General features: G+C 47.3%; 1 protein-coding gene across 1 annotated transcript; it reads right to left on the minus strand.

Annotated features, from left to right (window-relative positions):
* Positions 1-23,949: 23,949 nt before the first annotated feature.
* CBLN1 (cerebellin 1 precursor) lies at positions 23,950-25,970 on the minus strand. Its single transcript, XM_059904691.1, has 3 exons — positions 25,707-25,970; positions 25,438-25,557; positions 23,950-24,147 (listed from the first exon to the last, which is right to left on the minus strand). The coding sequence occupies exons 1-3, from the start codon at positions 25,968-25,970 to the stop codon at positions 23,950-23,952; spliced, it is 582 nt and encodes a 193-aa protein (XP_059760674.1).
* Positions 25,971-26,384: the final 414 nt, after the last annotated feature.

Below are 26,384 nucleotides of genomic sequence, written 5' to 3' on the forward strand. Positions count from 1 at the left end.
ATTAATACAAAACCTCACTGGTGCTAAAGACCTATTTACCTCAGTTCCTATTACCCAAAATATCATGTCTGGATTTCAACAAAAAATTACAAGACATTATGAAAGGCAGAAGAAACACAGTCTGAAGAAACTAGGCAAGCATCAGTACCAGACTCAGATGTGACACAGATCTGGGAATTATCAGACAAGAAATTTAATATAACTATAAGTAATATGTTAAGATCACTAATGGAAAAAAGTAGACACTGTGTAAGAACAAATGGGTAATGTAAACAGAAAGATGGAAACTCTAAGAAAGAATCAAAAAGAGATGCTAGGGCTTCCCTGGTGGCGCAGTGGTTGAGAGTCTGCCTGCCAATGCAGGGGACACGGGTTCGAGCCCTGGTCTGGGAAGATCCCACATGCTGCGGGGCAACTGGGCTGGTGAGCCACAGCTGCTGAGCCTGCGCATCTGGAGCCTGTGCTCCGCAACAAGAGAGGCCACGATAGTGAGGGGCCCGCGCACCGCGATGAAGAGTGGCCCCCGCTTGCCACAACTAGAGAAAGCCCTTGCACAGAAACGAAGACCCAACACAGCCATAAATAAATAAATAAATGTTTAAAAAAAAAAAAAGAGAGATGCTAGAAATTTTTAAAAAACTGTAATGGAAATGAAGAATGCATTTTATGGGCTCATCAATAGATTGGACACAAATGAGGAAAGAATCAATGAACTCAAAGATAAGTCAATAAAGACTTAAACTAGGATTTTCCTGGTGGCACAGTGGTTAAGAATCTGCCTGCCAATGTAGGGGACACAGGTTCGAGCTCTGGTCTGGGAAGATCCCACATGCTGCGGAGCAACTAAGCCAGTGCACCACAACTACTGAGCCTGCACTCTACAGCCCGTGTGCCACAACTACTGAAGCCCGCGTGCCTAGAGCCCATGATCCACAACAAGAGAAGCCCCTGCTCGCCGCAACTAGAGAAAGCCTGCACACAGCAATGTAGACCCAACACAGTCAAAAATAAATAATAAATAATTTTTTTAAAAAATAGAAAAAAAGACTTAAACTAAAATACAAAGAGTGAAAAGAATTTTTTTAAAAAAACATAGCAGAATATCCAAGAGCTGTGGAATGATTTTGAAAGATTTAACATACATGTATTGGACTACTAGAAGCCGAAGAAAGAAGAATGGAGCAGAAAAATACTTAAACTGAAAATGGTTGAGAACTTTCCAAAATTAATGACAGGCACCAAACTACAGATCTGGGACATTCAGAGGAACGTTAGGCGGGATAAATACCAAAAACTCTTCACCTAGAAATATCACATTCAAACTTCAGAAAACAAAGGAGAAAATCTTGAAAGAAAACATAGAAAAATAAACATCTTATATATAGAGGAGCAAGGATAAGAATTACAGTGGAGTTTTCATCAGAAATCATGCAAGCAACCTGAGAGTAGAGTAAAATACTTAAAGTGTTGAAAAATAACCAACCTAGAATTCTATATTCAGTGAAATCATCTCCAAAACTGAAGAGGAAATAACGACTTTCTCAGACTAACAAAAACTAAGAGAATTTGGGCTTCCCTGGTGGCGCAGTGGTTGAGAATCTGCCTGCTAATGCAGGGGACACGGGTTCGAGCCCTGGTCTGGGAAGATCCCACATGCCACGGAGTGGCTGGGCCTGTGAGCCACAACTACTGAGCCTGAGCGTCTGGAGCCTGTGCCCCGCAATGGGAGGGGCCGCGATAGTGAAAGGCCCGCGCACCGCGATGAAGAGCAGTCCCCGCACCGCGATGAGGAGTGGCCCCCGCTTGCCGCAACTGGAGAAAGCCCTCGCACGAACCGAAGACCCAACACAACCAAAAATAAATAATAAATAAATAAATAAAGTAGCTATAAATAAAAAAAAAAAAAAAAAAAAAAAAAAAGAACTAAGAGAATTCATTGCCAGCAGACCTGCCCTGTAAGAAATGTTAAAAGAAGTTCTCAGGAAGCAATAAAATTATATAGGTGAGAAACTTAGATCTACATGATAAAAGGAAAAGCACCAGAGAAAAAATAAAGGTAAAATAAAATATTTTATTTTTCATATTTTTAATGGATCTAATAAATAAATGTTCAAATAATACTAACAATGTAACAATGTACTGTATGATTATAGCATATGGACAAATGAAATCAGTTATAGCAATGGGTGGGCAGAACTGGAAATACCCTGCTGTAAAATAACTGCTCTAGGAAGCAGTCGTGTTATTCAAAAGTAGACTTAGATCAGTGGTAAATGTATATTGAAAACTCTAAGGAAACTACTAAAAATTTTTAAAAAGAAGTATAATTAATATGCAAAAAGATGTGAGAAAATAAAATTATATTACATGCCCAATTAAAACCAGAGAAGTCAGAAGAAAATGGGGGGATAAAAGAACAAATGCAATGAATAGAAACAGTTACAAACAAGATAGATAGATAGATAGATAGATAGATAGATGATAGATAGATAGATGATAGATATAATACTTTAAATGTGCATGGTGTAAGTATACAATTAAAAGACAGATGTCAGAGTGAATTTAAAAAACAAGATTCAAGGGCTTCCCTGGTGGCACAGTGGTTGAGAATCTGCCTGCCAATGCAGGGAACACGGGTTCGAGCCCTGGTCTGGGAAGATCCCACATGCCGCCGAGCAACTGGGCCCGTTAGCCACAGCTACTGAGCCTGCGCGTCTGGAGCTTGAGCTCCGCAACAAGAGAGGCCGCGATAGTGAGAGGCCCGCGCACGGCGATGAAGAGTGGCCCCCGCTCGCCGCAACTAGAGAAAGCCCTCGCACAGAAACGAAGACCCAACACAGCTAAAAATAAAAAAAATTAAAAAAAAACAAGATTCAACTGTATATTGTTTAAAAGAAACCTACTCTAAATATAAAGATATTGATAGGTTAAAAGTAAATGGGTTGTAAAAGATATACCATGCTAATACTCATCAAAAGAAAGACAATGCACACTCCAGAACAAGGAAAATCATCAGAGATAAAGAAGGGAATTACATAATAATAAAGGGGTTAATTCCTCCAAAAAGACATAATCCTTAATATGTATGCACCTAACAACAGAGCATCAAAATACATGACACAAAACTGATAGAACTGCAAGGAGAAATAGAAAAACCCACTCTTAAAGCCGAACACTTCAACAACTCTTTCAGTAAGTGATAGATCAGGTAGGCAGAAATTTAATAAGGGAGAAAACAGGTAATCTGAATACACCTATATTTACTAAATAAATTTAATCAATAATTAACCTTCGAGAAAGAAAGCACCGGGCCCAGATGGTTTCACCAGTGAATTCTACCAAAGGTTTAAGTAAAAAAAAAAAATCAATTCTCTATAATCTCCTCCAGAAAATAAAAGCAGGGGGAACACTTTATAACTCATCCTATGCGGACAGCATTACGCTAATACCCAAACCCAACAAGGCATTACAAGAAAGACCACAGACCAATAACTCTCATGAGCATAGATACAAAAATCCTCAACAAAATATTAGTAAATTGAATCCAACAATGTACAAAAAGAATTATAGACCACAGTCAAGTGGCATTTATTCCAGGTATGCAAGCCCGGTTCAACATTCAAAAATGAATTAAAATAATCCTCTACTTCAACAGGTTAAAGAAGAAAAACCATATGCTCATATTATGCTCATATCAATTGATCCGGAACAGGCAATTAACAAAATCTAATACTCATTCATGATAAAAAAAAAAAAAAAACCTCTCAGCACATCAGGAATACAGAGGAACTTTCTCAATTTGATAGAGAACATTTACAAAAATCCTACAGCTAACATCATATATACTGGTGAAAAACTGGATGCTTTCCCCCTAAGAATGGGAACAAGGCAAGGATATTCCTTCTCACCACTCCTATTCAGTATTGTACCGGAAGTCCTAGGTAATGAAATAAGACAAGAATAGAAAATAAAAGCGGTGCAGATTGGAAAGAAATAAAACAGTCTTTGTTTTCTGATATGATTTTCTATGTAGAAAATCACAGAGAATCAATATGAAAACTCATGGAACTCATAAGCAAGGTTGGAGGTTACAAGGTTAATATTCAAAAGTCAATTGCTTTCCTATACCCTAGCAATGAACAACTGGAATTTAAAGTTAAAAACACAATACCATTCAAAATATTGTCAAAAAATTAAATACTCGGGTATAAATCTAACAAGATATATGTAGTATCCATATATATACAAAATTCTGGTGAAGGAAATCAAAGATCTAAATAAATAAAGGAATATTTCATGTATGTGGATTGAAAAAGTCAGTATTATTAGGAAGTTAATTCTTTACAACCTAATCTATAGATTCAGTGAAATCTCAATCAAAATTTCAGCAAGCTACTTTGCAGGTATTGATAAACTATTTCCAGAGTTTACATGGAGACAAGCAAAAGACCCAGAATAGCCAACATAATACTGAAAAGAACAAAGTTGGAGAACTGACGCTACCCAGCCTCAAGACTTACTATAAAGCTAGAATAATGAAGGCAATGTGGTATTGGTGAAAGAATAAGCACATTAATGGAACAGAATAAAGAGCCCAGAAATAGACCTACACAAATATAGTCAACCAATCTTTGCAAAGCCAAGTCAGTAAAGAACAGTTTTTTTAACAAATGGTCCTGGAACAATTGGACATTCTGATGCCAAAAAAAAAAAAAAAAATTCTAGACACAGACCTTACATCTTTTCCAAAAATTAACCCAAAATGGATCATAGACCTAAATATAAAGTGCAAAAACTATAAAACTTCTTAAAAAACACACACACACAGAGAAGAAAACTAGGTGACCATAGGTTTGGTGATGAGTTTTAAATACAGCTCTCAAAGCACAATCCATAAAAGAAAAAATAGTAAGCTGGACTTTTATTAAAGTTTAAAACTTATGCTCTGCAAAAGACACTGTGAAAAGAATGAAAAGACAAGCCACAGACTGGGAAAAAATATTTTGAAAGCACATATCTGATAAAGACCTTGTAACTAAAATATACAAAGAAGTTTTAAAACTCAACAATAATGCAACAAATAACCCAATTTTGAAATGAGTAAATGATCTGAATAGATACCTCACTAAAGAAAATATACAAATAACAAATAAGCATATTAAAAAATGTTCAACATCATTTGCCATTTTGGAATTGCAAATTAAAACAATAGCGTACCATTACACAATTCTTAGAATGGTTAAAATCCAAAAAACTAACAATACCAAATGCTGGTAATGATGCAGAGCAATAGGAACTCTCATTCATTGCTGGTGGGAATGCAAAATGGTACAGCCACTTTGGAAGAAAGCTTGGCAGTTTCTTACAAGACTAAACATGATCTTTTTTTTTTTAGTATGAATTTTATTTCATCATCATTTTGTTATCCATAGTGTATGACTTTCTCTTTCTTGCTCCTCTCTTACACCCTTCTTTGTCCACCAGAAATAAGTCGCTCCAAGCGGTTTTTTTGTCTTTTGATTTTTGTTTTTTGGCCTCACCCTGTGTCATGTGGGATCTTAGTTCCCAGAGCAGGGATGGAACCTGTGTCCCCTGCAGTGGAAGTGCAGAGCCCTAACTACTGGACAACCAGGGAATTCACAAACTAAATGTGATCTTACCATATGATCTAGCAATTGCCTTCCTGGTATCTACCCAACTAATCTGAAAACTTAAGTCGACACAAAAGTCTGCATACAAATGTATCTAGCAGCTTTATTCATAATTGCCAAAAACTAAAACAACCAAGATGCCCTTCAATAGATGAATGGATAAACTGGTACATCAATATAGTGAAGTATTATTCATCAATAAAAAGAAATGGGCTGTCAAGCATGAAAAGACATGGAATCTGAAAAACATATTGCTAAGTGAAAGAAGCCAGTCTGAGAAGGCCACATACTGTATGATTCCAATTACATAACATTTTGTAAATGACAAAACTATAGAGATAGTAAAGAGGTCAATGTTTGTCAGGGTTTAAGGGAGAGTAGGGGGAAGGGATGAATATATAATGAACAGTAGATTTTTAGAGAAGTGACACTATTCTGCATGACACTTGAATAGTGGATACATGACATTACGCATTTTTTAAAACCCATAGACGTTTACAGCACAAAGAGTGAAATTTAATGTCTGCAAATGTTTTTAAATCAGGAGGTTAGGGGATCACAGGAAGGAATACAGACTGTGACAAGAGAATCTACTTGTATTATAAATGTATGGTACAACCTCAGGGAAGAGGGTGGGGAGAAAAGGTGCTGACCTAAGTAACTTTGCAAATGAATGGAGTCTGTAAAACTAAAGCCAGAAAGAACTTCACATAAGCACTGTACTCTACTTGATAAAGTTATTTCCTATAGGGGTAGTGGAGATTAATAATTCTGAAGTCACTATAAATGTATAGTGGAATTGAACAAGTAAGTATACGGATCTTGGCTGTTGGAAGCCAGATTTTACACTGTTAGAGTGGGAACGTACAGACAAGCAAGGGGAGGAGGCTGGAGTGACCCATGTGGTAATGAGTTAGAGTTGGAGATGTCAGTATGAACTCATCTTTAGTTTAATATAGATACAGATGGTTACATATAGACATACTTACAGATGCCTGTATATATTGAGTTTCGTTTACATCATACATTTTCTTGTTCTGTCAGCCAAGAGGCCCTAGAAGAAATGACCCCCGCCCCCAATAGCAGTAAGCCCACCGAATACCCAGATCTTGGTTTCTAATATCATGCTCCAACAAAAGGAACCAGTGCTCCTTAAAGAAATGGCTGATTCTAGGACTAGGGCAAGAAATGTCCAAGAATATCTTATCCTATAGTGCCAAAAAAGTGAGGAAGTTAAAAAAAAAAAAAAAAACTACATCGAAAGGGGTATGTCAAGGAGATAGGAGCCAACCGAAAGAGCTTCTCATTGTCTAAAGCAGAAACCATTCGGTCAATAAAATAGTGTTGGATTATAACCCAGACTATAAAATAAGAATCCATGAGTCCATACTGATCTACATAAATGATTGAATAAGTAAATGAGGGAAATCTCCCTTTCAGAGGAATTCCAAAAAATGTATGTAGATACTTAGCTCTCAAGGAGACGAAGAATAACTTCCCACCACTTCAATGTGGGCTGCACAGATTGACTTCCTTCCAAAGAATACAGTATGGCAAGGGGAGGGAGATTAACTTTACCATGGAGATGCCTGACAAACATTGCCTCAGCCAGATCACTAAGGTCAGTAGCAACAGTGATAAATCACATTGATGGTAGGTACCCTTGATATAACGTGATGAAAATGTCATTTTATTTCTGTGGTCTTACCCCCCAAACCCGTAACTCCACTCCAGTCATGAAAAAAAATATTAGACTAATTCTGGGAAAAGGACATTCTACAAAATACCTGACCAGTACTTCCTGAAACTGTCATCAAAACGAGGAAAGTTCCGAGAAACTGTCACAGCCAGGAGGAGCTTAAGGAAACATGATGACTAAATATAATTTGGCATTCTGGATGAGATCTTGAAACAGAACAAGACATTAGATAGAAACTAAGGAAATCTGAATGAAACATGGACATTTGTTAATAATCATGTGTTACTATCAGTTTGTTAACTGTGATAAGTGCACCACACTAATGTAAGCTGTTAATAATAGGGGAAACTGGGCAAGGGAGTATAGGGGAATCCTTTACCAACTTCTCAATTTTTCTGTATATCTAAAGCTGTTCTAAAAAATATAATCTAATAAAAACAAGACTACCTCCTCCCGGAAGCCCTCTGCTTCCTCCAAGACCCCATGGGATTTGGCCCCCACACCATGGCCCTGAGAGCATTTCTCCAGGCCTATCCCCCGCCAGTCCCTAAGCCTTCCCACAGCACCAACGCTGCCGTCCTTAACTTTGTAACCCTGCAACCATCCGAAAAGGGGAATTGCATCTTCTGAGAACTGTTTGGAGACAACCAGCTATGCTTGTATGCAGAGGTTCTGGTCTGTTCCAGAAACAGCCTGGTGCTATGGCCTATTGCCTTTCCTCTGGAGACTGCTGTCTTCAGTAAGGGCTCCTTGTGTTCCGTAGACTGGGGTCTCTCTTCAGAGGCAGTGGGCATTTTGATCACTCCAGGACAAAGCTCCAGGACACTCCTCTCTGGGGCTCGGGGGCCCTCTTTGCTTCAGTGGGAATCAGTTGCTTAGAATCAGGAAGGTCGGCTTTAGTCTGGGTTGTTTTCCCCACCTGAAGCAATGGAGTGGTTCTATTTTTAAAGCCCTTGGTTTCTCTCTGTCTTGCTCAGAAGGTGGCAGGTGCTCCAGGCCTCTGCTTGGGATAAACGCTCTGTCTTTCGCGCTTCCCTCTGTCCTCAGTTTTATGCCATCGCCAATACCGTCCTCCCCCTGGTACTGTCAGGGGAAGCTGGGCTTGTAATTCTTCCAGGAAAGCCTTTAGAAAGAAAGAAATTAAGTTCTATCAAAGTCTCAGGTCTGAGTTGTGTGTATGTTGAGAGGCGTAGGCGTAGGTGAGAGGCACTTAACAGGACTCCCTTCTGTGCCTCAGTCCTCTCCCTCCCCTCCCCCCCAACCCCATGATAACGTAGCCTCTTGTGGATATTAAGCTTTATTAGGCGACAATAGGAGCTAATCAAACAAGTCCCAGTATGAGGTGAAGCCCACCCTACCAGAAGCCAATCATAGCAGCAGCCTTGAGAGGGGAGATTTGGCTGCAGGAACACACACACACACACACACACACACACACACACACACACACATCAACGGTTTAAGTCTTCGTAGCATGGCGGCACTTCCTAAGAGCTTTCCCCTGCACTGTCTGCATGTTTCCCCATCAGCCTATTCATCTCAGGGCTCTTGACCTACCTTAATGCCTATGAGGCCTGAGTTTATGCCTCCAACTCAGACTTGCCCTCTGGCCTCCAGACCCTCCTATCTAGCTGTCTATTTGGCACTGACACATGATATCTCAAATACAACACGTCCCCCACTGAGCTCACAACCCTCCTGGCCCTGGATCTCACTCTCCAGGAGAGCCAATGCTGCCCGTCTTACTATAGAATAACCAGAAATTCTGGAGAAATCAGAAACCACACTTGGTGGTCTATCCCTCACCTCTGTGTCCTAATCCATCACTAAATCCTAAATACCTCTTAAATCCATCTACTGGTCTCCAACTTTGCTGTCCCTGCTCTAGTCCCAGCTGCCTTTATCCCTAAGCCCTGTGGCTGTCACAGCCTCGTCACTGGACTGCTGCATCCTCTCCTGCCCCCCTCCAGGCCTTCTCCTCCCATTAGCCGCCCTGACATTCCGAAAGTGTAAAGACAATTGTGGTTAAAACTTTGAACGGGGACCCATCGCTCTCAGAATGAAGACCCTAATCCTTGCCCTGGCCTACCAGGCCTCACAGGATCTGGCCCCTGCAACTCTCCAGCCTCACCTTGACCCCCCACTCCTCCCTAAATGGGCGTGACATTGGCCATCCCTCAGTCCTCAGATTCATGATGTTTCCCACCTGGCGGTTTCACACACGCTGCTCCTTCTGTCTGGAATGCTTTCTCCCGTCCCCAGCATTGGCCTAGCTCATTCCTAGTCAAACTTCAAGTCTCAGCTCAAAGTCAAACCCCCTCATAGCTCACAGTTCCCCAGGCAGGCAGGTCCTCCAGAGCCCTTTTCACTCTAATCATGCAACTCTGAACGATGCTTGGACTAAGGTATCCCCAGCTGCACGGGAACAAGGAGGTATCTATTTGGTTCACGCTGTAATCCCAACACTAGAGCAGTGTCAGACTCCGACCAGGCTCATAACTGTTTTTTACTTGAATGAGTAGACCCTCCCAACAACCCTAAGAAGTAGGTTTTTATTATCCTGCTTCCTGCATAGCTCAGAGACACTCTACAACTTACCCAGGTCATACAGCTCCTTGCAGCAGAGCCAGAATTTAAACAAGGTCAAGTTGCCCCTAAAGCTCTTGATCAATATTTTGTCCTGACCTGTCCCTCTGTGTTTATGGGACCTATGGGCCAGGAAGTCCCTGAGGCTTCTTTCCTCCTGACCAGACACTACCCACATTGGAGAAGAGGGCCTCTCCCAAGTCGGGGCCTGGGGAGAGGGAGAGCACTTGAATCGTTGCCTTCACAGCACCCACACACACGCACCCACACACGCACACCCCTCCTTTCGGGCAATAACTCACTGATTGAACTGAGTGCCTACTGTATGCCTGGCACTATTTTAAGTGCTTTACATATGTTCATTTAATTAATGAAGAAGGCATTATTATTATTCCCATTTTTCAGATGAGAAAACTGAAGTCCAGACAAAAATAGATAAATAACTTGCTGAAAGCTACACTGTGGATCATGGCAGAGCTGGGATACAATCCCAGGCAGCCTGGCCCCAGAGCCCACGCTTCCAGCTACACTTCATCCTGAGGAGCTCTTGTGGCTGCGTCATCTGCAGGCTTGGTGTGGACAGTCATGATGTTCGGGGCTCCCCTAGATGAGGGGTGAGCTTGTGAGGTAATCCTCTCTCCAGGGACATTAAATGTTGAGTGACATGAGAGTGGAAACTACTACCACCCATGTACCCTGGAGGTGGGCTCCCAAAGGGACTGTCATCAGGGCTGTCCCACTTCCTGGCTTCTTCTGAGTCTAGTTCTCCAGGCTTCACTTCCATTCTGTGAGCTGCCATAAGGCATATGAAGAAATTCCTCTTCTGCTTACCATAGTCAATTTCTGTTCCTTACAACTAAAGTGTCCTAGTAGACACTCTCCAGAACTCCAGGCTCAAAGCCTGTCACGGGGACAGCTGAAGGAGCTGCTGGAAGGTGGGCAGGGGCCTCCAGGACCAGGTCCGGGAGTAAGGGTGAGAGAGGGAAGAAGCTGATGCTTGCACCTCAGGGGGCAGGCAGCCCCAAGGATGGCAGTGGGCAAGAAGGGACAGCAGACATGGTGGCTTTGGCAGGGCCAAAGTTAAAATGACACAAGTCAGGCGGGCAGGCTCTCCAGCGGGTACAGTTTGTACAAGGGCTCTCGTGAGGCTGCCTTCATTATCAGCGCAGAAGCTGGGCAGAAACACTGTGTGCAGCTATGCATTGTTACCACTAAGTGAAAGGGAAGGATGCGGTCACCAAACAGCCTCGCAGGCATCCCGCTGAGAGGCGGGCGTGTTAGCCAAAAGGGGCCGGATATCCCTCCTCCTGCAAAGCGAGCTGATGCTCATTACACTCCTCAGATGATCTCCCCCAGTATTATAAAAGTAGCAGCCTTTGTATAATCAGATTTCACTCTGGGAAATAATAAGTAACCCTGCTCCGCCCCCACTTTCCACGCCACCCTAAAAACCACACACAAGCACAGAGGGAAAGATGAGATGTTGATTCAGCAGACGTTATGCACTACCTCCATGCCAGAGCCCAGGCCAGGTGTTGGGAGCAATGGTTTGCAAACCTGGGCAGCACATCAAAATCACCCATGGGACTTGTAGCAACACAGAGCCCCCAGACCCAGCCCAGAGCTACTGAATTAGAATCTCCAGGGGCAGGAAGTGGCAGGTGAACTTTACGTAAGCTCCCAGATGAAAGGTAAATAAGGTCAGAAAAGCAGTCAGGAAGTGTGGGCTGGGGTGGGGGACAGAAAAATAGTTTAGATTTTATTCTAAAAGAGCAGGGAACCCATTTGGAAGTTTTAGTAGAGAAATGCCATGACCTGATTCACCTCTTAGCAGGACCATTCTGTGGCTGCTTTGACCACGTGTGTTTGTAGATGTAGGGCAGCAAGAGGGCCAGCTGGGAGACAAATTGGGTGACTGCAATTGTTCCAGGGAGAGGGGCTGGTGGTCTGGATCAGCTGACTGTTGGATTATTTTGAAGGTAAAGTGATAGGGCTTGCTGATGGATTAGAGGTTGGGTATAAGAAAGGAGTAGTCAAGGGTGATGTCAGGGTTTCTGGTCTGAACTACCAGAAGAATGGAGTGGCCATAACTGAGACGGAAAAGGCTCTGGCAGGAGCAGATTTGGGGAAAGATAAAGGGACCCATTTTGATCATGTACATCTGAGATGCCTGTTAGCTATGTGAGTGGAGAGTTGGGTATAAGAACCTGGGGGTGGGATTGGAGATGGGTAGCCCTTGACTTTCTGTGCTAGCTTTCAGTTTTAGTTTGGAAATCCTCCTACACACACATACACACTCTCTTTATCCTTGATCCTTCAATGAAGTGCATTTCACACTCTGACCTCACAAGGGGGATAAGACTTAAGCTGACCAATCAGAGCCTGCATTGCCTTTCCATTGAAATTGATCTAGAGATTGGCATGTGACTCCTTTAGGGCCAATGAGATGCCATGAGAATTTTGCAAAGACTTCTGGGTAGAGGATTTGAAGGGTTGGAGCTTCTGCAGCTATACTGTGACTGTGAGGAGTGAAAGGGGCTGAGCACAAGAGAGAGGGAGACAGAGACCAGGCACCGGTGATCAAATTATGCCTGAAGCAATCTCTATCTCTCATGCTTACCTTGTCTTATGAGAGCCGCCAGTAAATTCTCTTTCCAAAAAAGTCTCATTTGATTCTGATATAACACATCTGTGGACAGATATTTAGGAATTAGCTGTGGGATATACATGATCCTATACCATTGCTTTTCAAGTGTCATCTGTAGTGAGTTCATCATGTAGAATTTTGCAAAGATTATTAGAATTGAAAAATTCTTTTAAAAAGTCAATTCTAAAAAGCTTATTAAAATCGGAAACCTCAATCCCCAACCCAGATTTAAAGAATCAGAATCTGCATTTTAACAAGATCTCCAGATGATCTGAATCCACAAATAAGCATTCATAGGCCAAAAGGAGCTTGTGCTCTTCCTGGGAGAAAAAGATATCTTTGTGATATAAATCAATAACAATGCCAGGGTGCATGGGCATTGGCAAAAATTGCCTCCGGAGCAATAATAATAACTGCTATTTACTACGTACTTACTATGTTCTTTGCTCTGTTAAATCTTTCATAGTTATTACCTCATTCATGCTAACAGAATTAGACATTATTAACCCCTTACTTGAAGTCACACTTCCCTTACAGCAAGTGGCTGTGGTGGTGAACATCTCTTGCTTTTGTTCACCTCACCTCCAGTCCCCCGTCATTTGTACCAGCTGCCCCCAGACAGGGCTGCTTCTCCCCACCCCAACCCCACCCTCAACCTGGCTCCATGCCTGGCCAGTTAGCTCATTTCATTCCTCTGCTCAAGGAGACTGGTTCTGGGAATGCACCTGACAAGTCAGTCCAATATTCATCAGTTCTGGAATTTTTTCTGGAACTGTGGAGAAACAAATGCTCTCTTTCTAATGGGGAAACTAGACAAAATGTGGGTCTGTTATTGCTGCCACAGTTGGGGGCCTGGAAGTGAATCCAGATGTAAAAAGAGGCAGATTTCTAATGACATTGCTTAAGTGCCTGGATCAGCCACACCTAAATTTTATTATCCTTGGATTTTTTTTTTTCTTTTTTTGAATGCAATCCAATAAATTCTTTTGGGTGGAAGGTACTAAGGCCAGTCTGAGTTGGGTTTCTATAATTTGAAACCGTAAGGGTCTTGATGAATATAGCAACGAAGGCAGCCCTCAAAACCAGCTCTGCTTAACTCAAAGCTCATTCTCTTAACCAGTGCCCCCTACTCTGCCATATAAAGGAGGGTGAAACCCAAAGGTCACGAAAATTGACTTGGACCATAAGGAGTTCACAGTGGTGCAGGAGGGAGAGGATTAAATCAAGTAGAACAGACAGCTGAGCTCCTTGCCCTAATAATTTCCTATCCTTCTCTGTACTATGCTCCCTTCAGCTGAACTGCAGGCAAGGCCGGCCCCCTGCCTGGGTTTTTCTACTGGACCTCTAGAACAGAGCTGGTTCTGGGCATGCGGGCAGCGTTGCGAGGTAAATGTTGTTGAATAAATGTGTGATAGACAACTCCAGGCTAGCTGGGTATTTCTGCGGTGGATATTTTGCAGTCTGAAGATATGTGTCTTTTTTTCTACAGTCTTAGATCCACGTTGCTGCCGTTTCTGCCCACAGTGCTGCCTCCTCCCGTCTCGGAGAGAGTCGAGAAGCTGCCTTCTCTCTTGTGCATGTGATTCTCCAGCCTTCCTTCTCCTTTCTTAGTCCCCACTCGCTGCCCACCTCTGCTCCAAGCAGAGTTACAGTTACAGGAACGGCACCCTGGCTGCTTCCCACCTCTGCCCTAGACCAAGGTCTCTTTTCTCCTTGTTCTCTTGTTCGTGCTTGTCTGTTGCAGGATAACTTCAGTGGGAAAAATTCAATAATTCACAGCTCACTTCAGTTCTCCCTAGCCCACCACATGGTTAGCTGAATTAAGCAATTTTAACAATAGACATTAATAAGCAAAAAAAACACAAACCATTCATTGGGCCTGTAGATAAGAGACCAATTTTCCAGCCCCCATCCTTGACCCCATGACTTCCAGCCTGCTTCCCCTCTGGATGGATATGCCTTCTGGTGGGTGAAATGTTTAATGGCTCCCCTGAGCTTCTGAGGAGAGAGACCAATGAGAAGACGACTCTGCTCTGATGGATCATGATTGGATGGCTCATTTGCCATTCAGTTGTTTTGTATATTAATCCCGCCCCTACCATTCTAGGTTCTGTTCCAAACTCCGGGGACAAAGCAACACCCAGGACAGACCAGGTCCCTGTCCCCAGGGAAGGAGAGAAACAGCAAACAAGCAAAGAGATAAATGAGCATTTCAGGGCAATGAAATACAGCTCAACTGGTAATAAAGGAAGTGCCTTGGTATCAGAGAGAGTAATCAGAGGTAGCCTGCTGAGACCTGAGAGAGAAGGAAATAGCCCCAGAAGATCAACCTGTGCAGAGGTTCTGAGACAGGAGAGAGCTTGGCATATTCTAGGAGCTGACGGAAAGCCAGAATGAGCTTGTCTGCAGTAGAGGAAAGCGATAGAAGCTTGTAGAGGTCAGCTGGGGCCAGAGGAGGGAGGCCCAGCCAGCCACAGTAAAAAATCACAGCGCACTGTGGAGGCACTAGGTAGTTTCATGCGGTGTGGTTTGGTTTATGTTTTGAGAAGCTCACTCTGGCTACTGAGGGAAGAATGAACTATGAGGGGCCCAAAGAAAATCCATGTCACGGCTCTGAAAGCTAAGTCACCAGGTGGCTTTCTCTGAAGGCTGGGGCTGGAAGGCGGGATTCTGGTGACAGATTTAGGCTAGAAACTCAGACATGAAGACCCCAACTGCCGCCCAGAGAATCTTGCATCTCATAGACTTCTGGTTGAAACGGGATCCTATAGAGGTCGCATCTGGAGGTCCTGTGGTCTCGCTCCTGGGGGAACAGGCTTGTTTCTGCCCTCAGCCTGGACCCCAACTTCTTATGACAGAGACAGGGACACATTTAGGCAATCAAGGAAAACAGCTGCAAACTTCACAGCCTCAAAGAGCACCGCTGTCACTCAAACTGATGCCGGAGATGATTTAGGTGGACCTGGCAGGCAAGGTCCCACTTGGGAAGCACAGAGAGCCCCGAGCAAATGAAAGGAAAAGCAACAGACACACAGATGCCACATGAAGGCTGAGCTTCGAGCCCACACCCACAGCTCAGTTGGTATTGCTAACATGCCCTCTCCCTTGGCATCTTCAGAATAAGTAAATAATCTGTCTACCTGAAATGAACTTCTCCAAAAAGAAAGAAAGAGAGAGTGAGTGAGCATTTGGAACATTGCTGAGACTTAAAATGACCAACTTTGATCAAGATGAGTTAAGCAAAATTGCAGGCTCCTCATCAGCTGCATTTTAAGTCCATATTTGGAGCCATTCAGTCATTATAAAATCATCTGGACTTCTCAGTGGAAGTACACATTGGGGAGTTTATTTCTGAGCCTCTCAGAATATCAAGGAGAGTCTGTCCAATACAGGATCTGGGCAGAGCACACAGCTCCCTTTTAAATGAGGATGACACGATGCCCAGTTGCCTCTCCATTTAATTCCCTCTCCCCTCTGTGCAAGTTTCCCTGGAAGCATGCAGTAATTTCTGAGGATGGAAGAAAGGGCTCTTGGAGCCTCACCTGAGGAAGCAGGTTACTGCTGGCTGGCAGAGCATTCCAGAGAACTCTCTGTTGGGCTGAACACCCAGCCGGACACTGGGTCTGAAGAAAAAGGGGGATTTGGGAGAATCCTTGACGTTCTTTAGAGGAAACCAACTGAGTCCACTCCACCTCCATGGTCTGCAGCAGAATCCAAAACTGTGAGGGGATTTCAGGGGTCATTCTGCATTTAGCTAGAGCAAAACCCCAGAGAGCCCATGTCCAGCCACAAGCCAGGGTCTGCTGGGGAAATACCAGCTCCCTCACTGACCAATGCACTGCGCAGCTACTGCTTACACCTGGCTTCTCTGCTGGCACCATGGAAAATCCTGCTGGGCTTCGCCCACTGCTTGGCACCATCACCAGGGGTTTTAACCCCACCCATTGCCACAGACCTAATGGCTTGATCCTGGATTAAGCAACCAATCGACCAATACTGAATCATGTTATTAGGTGTTGCCCTTTAAGGAAAATAAAATATGGTCCCTAACCTCTAAGGAATTGCCCATTTGTTGGGGCCGGGGAGGGGCAAGCAGCATGCAAGAAAAATTTGTATTGTAAGGTCAACTCCAGACAGCTGGTACAATCCAATTTCACTCTAAAATAAATGTGGCGGCCATCATCAAAAACCTACAGACAGTAAATGCTGGAGAGGGTGTGGAGAAAAGGGAACCCTCCTGCACTGTTGGTGGGAATGTCAATTGATACAGCCACTATGGAGAACAGTATGGAGGTTCCTTAAAAGACTAAAGATAGAACTACCATATGACCCAGCAATCCCACTACTGGGCATACACCCTGAGAAAACCATAATTCAAAAAGAGTCATGTACCACAGTGTTCATTGCAGCTCTATTTACAATAGCCAGGACATGGAAGCAACCTAAGTGTCCATATACAGATGAATGGATAAAGAAGATGTGGCACATATACACACTGGAATATTACTCAGCCATAAAAAGAAACGAAATTGAGTTATTTGTAGTGAGGTGGATGGACCTAGAGACTGTCCTACAGAGTGAAGTAAGTCAGAAAGAGAAAAACAAATACCATATGCTAACACATATATGGAATCTAAAAAAAAAAGATTCTGAAGAACCTCACAGCAGGATAGGAATAAAGATGTAGACGTAGAGAATGGACTTGAGGACACAGGGAGGCGGAAGGGTAAGCTGGGACAAAGTGAGAGAGTGGCATGAACATATATACACTACCAAATGTAAAATAGATAGCTAGTGGGAAGCAGCCAAATAGCACAGGGAGATCAGCTTGGTGCTTTGTGACCACCTAGAGGGGTGGGATAGGGAGGGTGGGAGGGAGACACAAGAGGGAGGAGATATGGGGATATATGTATATGTATAGCTGATTCACTTTGTTATACAGCAGAAACTAACACACCATTGTAAAGCAATTACACTCCAATAAAGATGTTTTAAAAATAAATAAATAAATGTAGCTGTTCATGGGGATAGTGGGGATCTCAAGAAGTGTACAAGGTCAAGCCTGCAATCCAGAATCCCACAGTCCAAAGTACCGTAATTCTTTATTCATTTGTTCAGGAAATACTGTTCATGCTGACTCTATTCCAGGCACTGTGCTAGGCACTGAGAATGTAACTGTAACTAAGGCCAATAACAAGGTAGATACTTTCATGGAGTTCACATTCTGGTGGACCAGACAAATGCACTCGCCATGCAACCAGTAATCCCTCCCTCCTCCTGCCCACCCATTCATGTGTTCACTCACTCATGCATTCAGGGAGCATTTATAGCGCATCTACCAACCCTGGCACTGTGCCAGGCTCTGGATGCCTTGTGGGAAACCACAGATGATGACTGATGCCCACAGAGCTTAGAGTCCAACAGAACTGTGGTGAGGGTGTGACCTGAATAGGAGAGTTCAGGTGGTCAGCAGAGGGCCAGGCCCTTATGGGGGGGGGGGGAGGTTCAGAGAGGACTTTGCCGATGAGGTAGAGTTCAAGGTCAGATTGGAGCCTTCCCCTGCTCCCTCCCTCTGCATCTCCTCCCTGACCTCTTCAGAGTTGAGCAAGATGAACAAAGACCTCCCTAGGCTCTGGGCTATGGCCACACACCTGGAAGTTCTTTCTTTATAATCATAAAGTTCTCCTTCCTGACTTCAGCTGCACAGGGTCTCCTCATTGCTGCCAGAAAATGTTTGCCCAGTGTGAAGACCTAGCAACAAATCCAAACACCAACCCATACATCTAACTGTGGCCTCTTCCTCGCTGCCCCTGCTCACTGCTATCCCAGGGTCAAAGCTGGGACTTCCTGGGGACAGGCTGAGTGCAGAGTGAAATAGGAAGAGGTGAGAGTAAGTGCAGGTGCCCGGGAAGGTTTCCCTGACAGCACAGGGTCTGGAAGAACTTCCACATCAGCATTCCTTTCAGTGATGGGGGTGCATGCAGGACTGAGAGGTCCCCCTGAAGGGCAGTTTCACTGGTTGGGTCCATAGCCTGCAATTGTGCCAGGCACAGTTTGCTTTCACTCCTGACACAATCACAGGAGCCCTGCTCTGGGCCTGACACCGCAGAAGGCACTGGGCCAAGCAAGATGAGTGGTATGCCAGGGGCTCACCCTCTAAATGGACGCAGATATGTAAATAGTGCTCATAACCAATGGAGAAGCATGCAAACTGAGTATTCATCCACAGTGGTTGATGCAAATATACGAGCAACAGGGATGGAGATGAAAGACACTTACAGGGTAAAATTCCCCTGTTCTCATGATTAACTGGAGGTGGGTGGGGAGATGAATGTGCAGGGGAAACAAAGGACACAGGATCCTAATTCACGCGTTCTGTGTCCCTTCCCCTCTCTGGTTTCAATTTTCCTATCTGCTTGATGTTCCTTTAAGTCTTGCTTCTGTGATAGTGTGATGCCCCCGGTGTCCATCGTTCCTCATTGTTGCTAGCGTTTATTCAGCACCTACTGTGTGTCAGGCAGTGCTGAGTATTTTTTATGCCTTTTAGCAACCACCCTGCTGTGAAAGGCATTATTGTCCCCATTTGAAATATGAGCAAACTGAGGCTCAGATAGAGTGTGGATGTATTTTCAATGAGGAGCCCTGTGCAAAGAGGCCAAGGGACCTTTGTCATCACCCCGGGAAAGCTTTTCTTTCCCATTGAATTGGCTCAAAGGGAGTGTACCTGCACTTTCCCTCCCAGCTTGACCTTCCAGTTCAAGGGCACCGCTGACCTCCCCAGACTCCGTAAGAAGTTTCACTGTTTTGTTTGAAAGCTAGCAGGGATGACACGGACTCGGCCAAACGCAGCTGGGAGTTGGGGGGCGGGGTGGGGGGAGGGGAAGACAGGCTCACGGACGGGTTGATCAGAAATGTTAGATCACCTGGAGGAAACCCCAGACATCTAGCCCACCCCTTGCATTTGGGAGTTGAGGAAAATGTGGTTCAGGCTGGGAAGGAAGTAGTCTCAGGTCGCACAGCACGCCAGAGGTCGAGCGCTGGGCGTGCGGTCTTCCCTCGGGGCCCCGCGGGGTCCTAGGACCCCGCCCTGCAGGCGAGGAAACGTCCAGCACCGTAGCTCCGCCCAGCACTCTCTCCACCTCCACTACCCCGTTAGGGTAACAACTAAGGAGGGAGCTGAGGCTCCAGGTCCATCTGGGTAATTATGTTCTCATTAGGAGCCCATCCGCCCGGGCCAGGAGCTGCTTGGAGGGCGCGCCCCGAGCTCTGCTAACAGTGGAAACCGTGGCGAGGGAGAGAGCTCTGGGGCTCAGCAGACAACAAAGCCCACAGTGACCCCGGCACCTGGCCAGGGATCCAGCGCTGGCCCGGAGGCACCCAGAAGCTCAGGGCGCTCCCTGGAAAACCGAGGCTTAGGAGTCAGGTCTGGGCTCATTGGGTCCTAGAAATCACCACCACTACATCCCCCCTACCTCCACCCCAGCTTCAGCCCCCGCCCCCCGTCCCCGCTCCGAAGTTGCCCTGCACCAGACCCCTAACTCCATCTCTGCCCTCAGGGAACTGGGTGGGGGAGGAGGCAGTGTGGTAGGAGAGCCCACACTCCAAAGAAGGCCGGGAAACGGTAACCGCTCTGCCTGTCTGGGGTGGGGAAGGCTTCCCGGAGGAGGTTACCACTGAGGCAAGAAAGATGGAAGTGACCAAGGTGACCTGGGCAGCGGAGGAGTCTTTCAGACAGAGGGTGAGGCCAAATGAGGGGGTGGTCCTGGAACCCCTGCAGGCTTGATTCTGATCAGGTTTATTTGAGATAAGAGCAAGAAGCAGGGCCCAGATCTAGAAGCCTAGAGGATCCTAAGCACTAAAGGAAGCCATTGTGAGGTGTAGGTTAGAATCACCCCACCCCCTCCTAGCTTCTGGTTGGGGGCAGGGAGGTAGTCCCTACTGAGCTAATGACCCCTTTTTTCTCTATCCCTCTGAATCCCCAACACACCACCCTTGAAGCTGGAGCACAGTTTTCAGATGAAGGTCATTCACCTGTCTCTAGCAGAGGTAACAATCACCTTTGCCCCAGAGGTGAGGGAGGTGGCCCAAAGGCCAAGTGCAGGCCCCAGATGGGCCTCGTAGAGAGAGAGCTGTCGACAGCCCCATCCAGGCTAATGGGAAGCTCAGGCCTGAGGAGGAGGGCAGTTTGAGGGGTGGAGAACCCCACATTTCCTCAGAGCCCCCTAGGGCAGGAATACCAGCTTAGCACTTCCCAGCGCTTGCTGGTGTGGGTCACCACTAACCCCTGGAGCCCACTGCAGAGGGGAGACAGGCCCAGCCCCCAATGTCTCCTCCCTGCCAGCTCCAAATAAGGCCTGGTGGGAGGGTAAGGAGGTGGTTGTGAGCCTTGGGAAGGTAAGGTCTGTGCTGTATGGACCGGACCACTTCTCGGAGGACAAGCCTTTTAGATGAACTGCTTAGATCCCCAGAAAGATAGGATTTTGAAAAGTAGGGAAGAAGAAAAAGGGTACTTCAACTGAGAGAAAAGAAACAGCAGGTGCAGAGGTATGAAGACAGTAGTGGGACATGGGTTCATCAAATGGTGGAGAGACGAGATCAGCAGGTGGAAGAAGTGGCTGGAACCAGGCTGAGAAGGATCTCCAATGCCAAGGTCGGAATTTGGAGAGGAAGAGCTCCCCCAGGAAGGGGCCAGCTGGAGGCACAGCAGAATCAAGGGATAACTTCTCACTCTTGTCCCACTTGGGGCCCCCTTTGCTCCCCCTCTGTGTTCACCTTTCAGGCCCCAGAGCAGGGGTTCAAAGTGAGCCTGAGTTCCTGGAGCCTTCCCCTTGGCCTCCAGCCCAGCCTCAGGCCTAGCCTTCAGGAGCCAGATCAGCTCGGCTGCAGCCAGGACTCACTAAACCCAGGCAAAAGAACTGGGGGGAAGAGAGGACCAGAGAACCGCTGGAACCTCAGGCCAAGAGGGCTCTTGGAGATGTTTAGATTCCTCTCTGTCTTTGTACAGATGGGCAAACTGAGGTCAAGCGAAGGGACTTGCCAAAGTCTCCCAGCGGAGCACAGCCTGGTGGTCCCACAGCTTGGACGTCCACCCTGGTGGTCTGCTCCTCAGGAAGAGGGGTGACCACCCGCTCACAGCCAAGTAAGCTTCAAGCGCGTTTGGGGCTCAGCTCCCTTGGGCGGTGGCTACCGCAGCCCCGCGGCCGAGAGCCCTGGCCTGGGCGGTATCTGTGTGTGCCTGGCGGGCGGGCTCTGCTCCGGCTGAGCGACTGGGTCGAGCTGGTTCCGCTGCCGAGGGCTCCAGCTCTCCCGGATTTCTACCTCCCAACCGGAAGAATGCAGAGAAAGGATTTTATTTTTAAGGGTCTCCTTCTTTAAAGAATAGTTTTTTTAAAAACAATTCCTCTAGGACTCCTCGTCCTCACTTCCCTGGGGAGTGACTAGGGTGGAGAACTGTGGCGCAGGAACAGAAAAGCACCAGGTCCCCTCCTCACTCCCGAAGGATCCGGGGCCGCTGGGGCTGTGGATGGCGCCTGCTAGAGATGCGGGACCCCTGGACCGCGAGCTGAGGAATAACCCGGTGTGAGTTTGAGCGCAGGCCGCGTGCTTGTTGAGTCTCAAAATCGGAGGAGCCGCGGGAACAAATAGAGAAACATTGCTTATTATGCTATTATTAATCCCTCACACACCTCCCCCTTCTCTCCAGCCTCCAGGAGCTAATTAAATTCATCTCTGAATCTCGGGCCAGGAAAAAGCCTCCAAAACGAACAGAGCCAGAGGGGCCCATGCCGCAGCTCCCGCCCCTGGGCTGCCCACCTCTTTTCCCACGCCCGACCTCCCCTCGGCCGAAGCGACTTGGTCAGACTTCCAGAATTAAAACGAAGTCGTTTATTTCAATTTTGCTTTCACATTATGTTCCGATACAATCAAAACTCCTGGACGAACCTCTTGAATAAAAGTCCTGCGATGAGCACGATCACAGGTCCCCGGAGCTGGGTAATACGGCAGAGAGGACTCGGGATTCAGAGGCGGCGGAATAAAACATACGCTGCTTCGGGATCTGTGAGCAGAGAGTCCAGAGGCAGAGGCGTGGGAAGCGTGACGCTTAGGGCAGAAAGGTTCCGGCTCCTCGAATTGGGATTACTCCTGATGCATTTGGACTGCGAAAAGCCCAAACTTCGCTTCCAGGCCGGCAGCCAGGCCTGGCCTAGGAAGATTTCAGCCAAATTTCTTACGTTTGCGCCAAAGCAGGGAGCACGGGGCGAATGCAGGGTTGGCCCTAGGCCTGCGCAGGAAGGAGCGCAGGCCGATTTGGCGAGGAAGCCCTCCTGCCCTGGCTTTTCTTGGGTTGCATCCCACCAAGTCCCCTACCACTCTGAATCTCGCCCTTCCGCACCCCTGCCTCCAGACCTTGTAACTGGGGAAGGTGCGGAGTTTAGGAAGCAGTTTCAGAAAAATAAAAGTCCCACTTCAACTTTATTGGATTAAAGCAAAATTAAATCTTGGCTATTCACAGGTATGTTACAGAGGACGAGGAAGCGTCCGGAAGAACCTCCTGGCGTTTAGTGGAGCCACAGGACACGAGGGCATTAACAAGCATCAGAACATCAAGCAGCCTTAGATTTCACGATCACTCCGAATAGGACACAGAAATACGGAAATACAGCCAGTTTCCACTGGGAAGAGTTCTTCGTGTACAAATGATATATATTTATATATATATATATATTTTTTTTTTAAACCAGTCACCGCTAAGGTGAGTTCTTTCTCTGCTAACAAGCAGCCGAGGATACAAAGTATCTTCAGCTAATTAATTCGAGCGGGTGTTTTCCGAGCAATACTTGCCAAATTAAAACTACCTCCCCATCAAAAAAACAAAAACAAAAACAGAAAAACAAAAACAAACAAAAAAACCAAAAAACACCTTCCCCCCTCTCCAAAATAAAAAAGGGGGGAGGGACATATTAGATTTCAGCGGGTGTAAAGATTCAGATGGCGACTCAGAGGAGGAAGATATTTCACATTATACAGTGAAATGCAAAGTTTCTTTTATATAAATTGTAGGGAACGTGAACATGAGGGTAAGAAACAATGACAAGGAGTCTCTCTTGATTACTGCCACTGGAATGCGGGAGGCGAGTTTATTTTTGGAAATGGGAGTGCGCAGAGCTAAGCGGAATTTACTTCTCCTAGAGGAAACGGACAAAGTTGTCCGACCGCCGGGTGCGCACCTTTTACCCGGATACAGCTGCGGAACATGTAGGAAGTTTCAAGTCGTGCCGCTTTCTCGTCCTCTAAAGTTCTGCCTCTTTATCATTTTCCCCTCCTGCCTTCGCCCTCTCCCTGCCTCCATTCCCGCGATGAGCCAGTCAGAGGGGAAATACGAGGAATCCCGAGAAGGTCGAGTACTTCCAGCCCCCCATCAAGTTTCCCCGCTCCAGCTTGAGGTATGCTCGGTCGCCTTTCTCCATCTGGATTAGAACTCCGTTGCTGGCGGCTTCCCGGGTCACGTCCTGGTCACCAGCGAAGGCTGAAATCACCGGCCACCCGTTTAACATGAGGCTCACCTGAGAAAGAGACAGGCCCGCTTCAGAGGCGCAACCTAGGCGGGTACCGAAGCGGCGATAAAGCCACGAACCTTCGCCGCTTGGCTAACAGCCGTAAGGCCTGGAAGCAGGGGGCGGGGGTGGGGCGGGAGAGCGGAAAGAAAAGGCGCTTTGCAGTTTACTGCTGAGGGTCCAATGAGGCGAAAGACGGCCCATCTGGGTGACAGGAAGGGTCTGCCCCCAAAACAGGAGTCACTTTCATTTCTTGGACGCGCCAATAGAATCCTGATTCGCTCTCTTATCCAGTTTAATGAACCCGTAGGTGGCTCAAGCGCCCAGAGACCTTCAGCCTCGCCCTCCCCCCAGCCTCAAAGAGAAACTCAGGCAACTGGCGCTTCCGGGAACACAAACAAATAGAAACAAACACACAAAACGCCTGGTTCCTCCCGGACCCGGCTGCCAGGACACAGCAGAGACGCAATGGAGGAGCCAGGCAAGGCTTCGGCTGATGAGAAATCTCGCGCAGAGCTGCACTCAGTGCTTCATCCCCAACCCCCGGGCTCAGTTCCCGTCCCAGATCCAGCCTCGCCCGCCACCGCCTGGTTTTGCCCTTGCGGTGGCACCAGAAGCCAAAGGCCCTGCGCCCTCTCCCCAACCGCGCGTTCCGCCTTCTGTGTCCGCCCAAAGGAATCCTGGACACCTTTGGGAACCTGCAGAGCCGGCGAGTGCTGGCTAAGGAGAGGCAGGAGCCAGGAGGGAGTGGCACTATGCCCCTCCCTTCTGTCTCCACCCTTAAACTGCTAAGGCTCGGCGCTGCTTGGTCAGAAATCCGGAGTCGGCCCCCATAAAGACGCCAGGAGACCCCCCCCCCCCCGCCCCGAGCGTGGCGCTGAACGCAAGCGCACAGGCGTCTCGCGGGCTGCAGAGCTGGGACGGGGTCTGGGATACTGTCCGTGGTGCTGAGGGCGAGGATCGCGGAAAGCTTCCCGAAGCGGGAATTGTCCCTGATGCTAACAGAAACCTCTAAGGGAAATCCCTGGAGTCCAATAGCGGGAGAACCTCTTTGCAGGGTCCCAGAAGGCAGACGCAGAAAACTGTGCCTGGGGATGGGAATAGGTTCCAAGAACCAATGACAGGGAAGGCAAGGGAGAGTCCAAGCCACAGAACCGTGAGGCCCTGCTACCCGTCCCTCCAAGCAGCCCGGACACATGCAGCTGCCCCTTCCATCTCCCACCCCCACAGGGCTCGCTCAATCCCGCGGCTAGTAGCCCCCTACCGGGGCTGGGGCCTGGCCCTGAGGCGGCAGCTGACCTGGATGGTCTGTCTGTTGTAGACTTTTACCACGTGGAAGTTAAAACTGTAGATCCCTTTGCGCGGGGCGATGAAAGTGCTGCGTTCTGAATCAAAGTTGTTCCCGATGTTCACTAGTACCTATAACGAGACGGGAACGAAGGGGAGTAGGCAAGAATCTGTCCAGAACTCTTGTCCCTGCGTTTCCGCAGAGACCTCGGAGAGGATCGAACATCTACCTACCACCTCTCCCCTAACCTCCACCAATCCAATCTTCCCCGAGCACTCACCTGGTCGAAGTAGATGATCATGGTGCGATTACTCATCTCGGACGGCTCGTGGTTGGTGCTTCTGATGGCAGAGAAAGCCACCTTAGCGCTGCCGGAGCGCACAGAGATGCCCAGAGCTGTGCCCGTGGGATCGGACGTAGGGTTGGAGTCGCAAACCACCAGGCACTTGCCCTCCAGCACGATGGGCTCTGTCTCATTCTGCCCGCGGGCCGGGCCCGCCAGCCATGCTGCCCCCAGCAGCAGCAGCTCCACGACGCCCAGCATCGCGGCGCCGGCGCCCACCCCGCCCCCCACCCCGGGGGCTGCCTGCGCCAGCCGCCCCCCCCCCGCCCCAGCCCCGCTCCGAAACCCCCTCCTCAGCTCCGTGAGCAGCTCCACCGACGCCGCTCTGGACACTTCAGGTCTTCCTTGCACTCCTGGGCAAGCGTGCACCCCGCGCGATGCTCCCGGAGCCCTGCCCGGGTCTCAGGGGTACCGCGGCTGCCCAGCCGCACTTGGATGCATAGCCGCTGCCGCTTGATCCTCGCTGCTTCCGCCGCCTCCTGCCCGCACCGGCCGCTCCCGCCGCCGCCGCCGATCTGAATTATTGATGCAGCCGGCGATGCAGCCGGAGCGGGCGGAGAGCGCGCGCCGGGCACAAAGGCGCGGACCGAGGCCTGGCCCCGCCCCTGCCACCTC

Source organism: Balaenoptera ricei, chromosome 19, assembly GCF_028023285.1.
Source record: "Balaenoptera ricei isolate mBalRic1 chromosome 19, mBalRic1.hap2, whole genome shotgun sequence".
Lineage (NCBI taxonomy): Eukaryota > Metazoa > Chordata > Mammalia > Artiodactyla > Balaenopteridae > Balaenoptera > Balaenoptera ricei.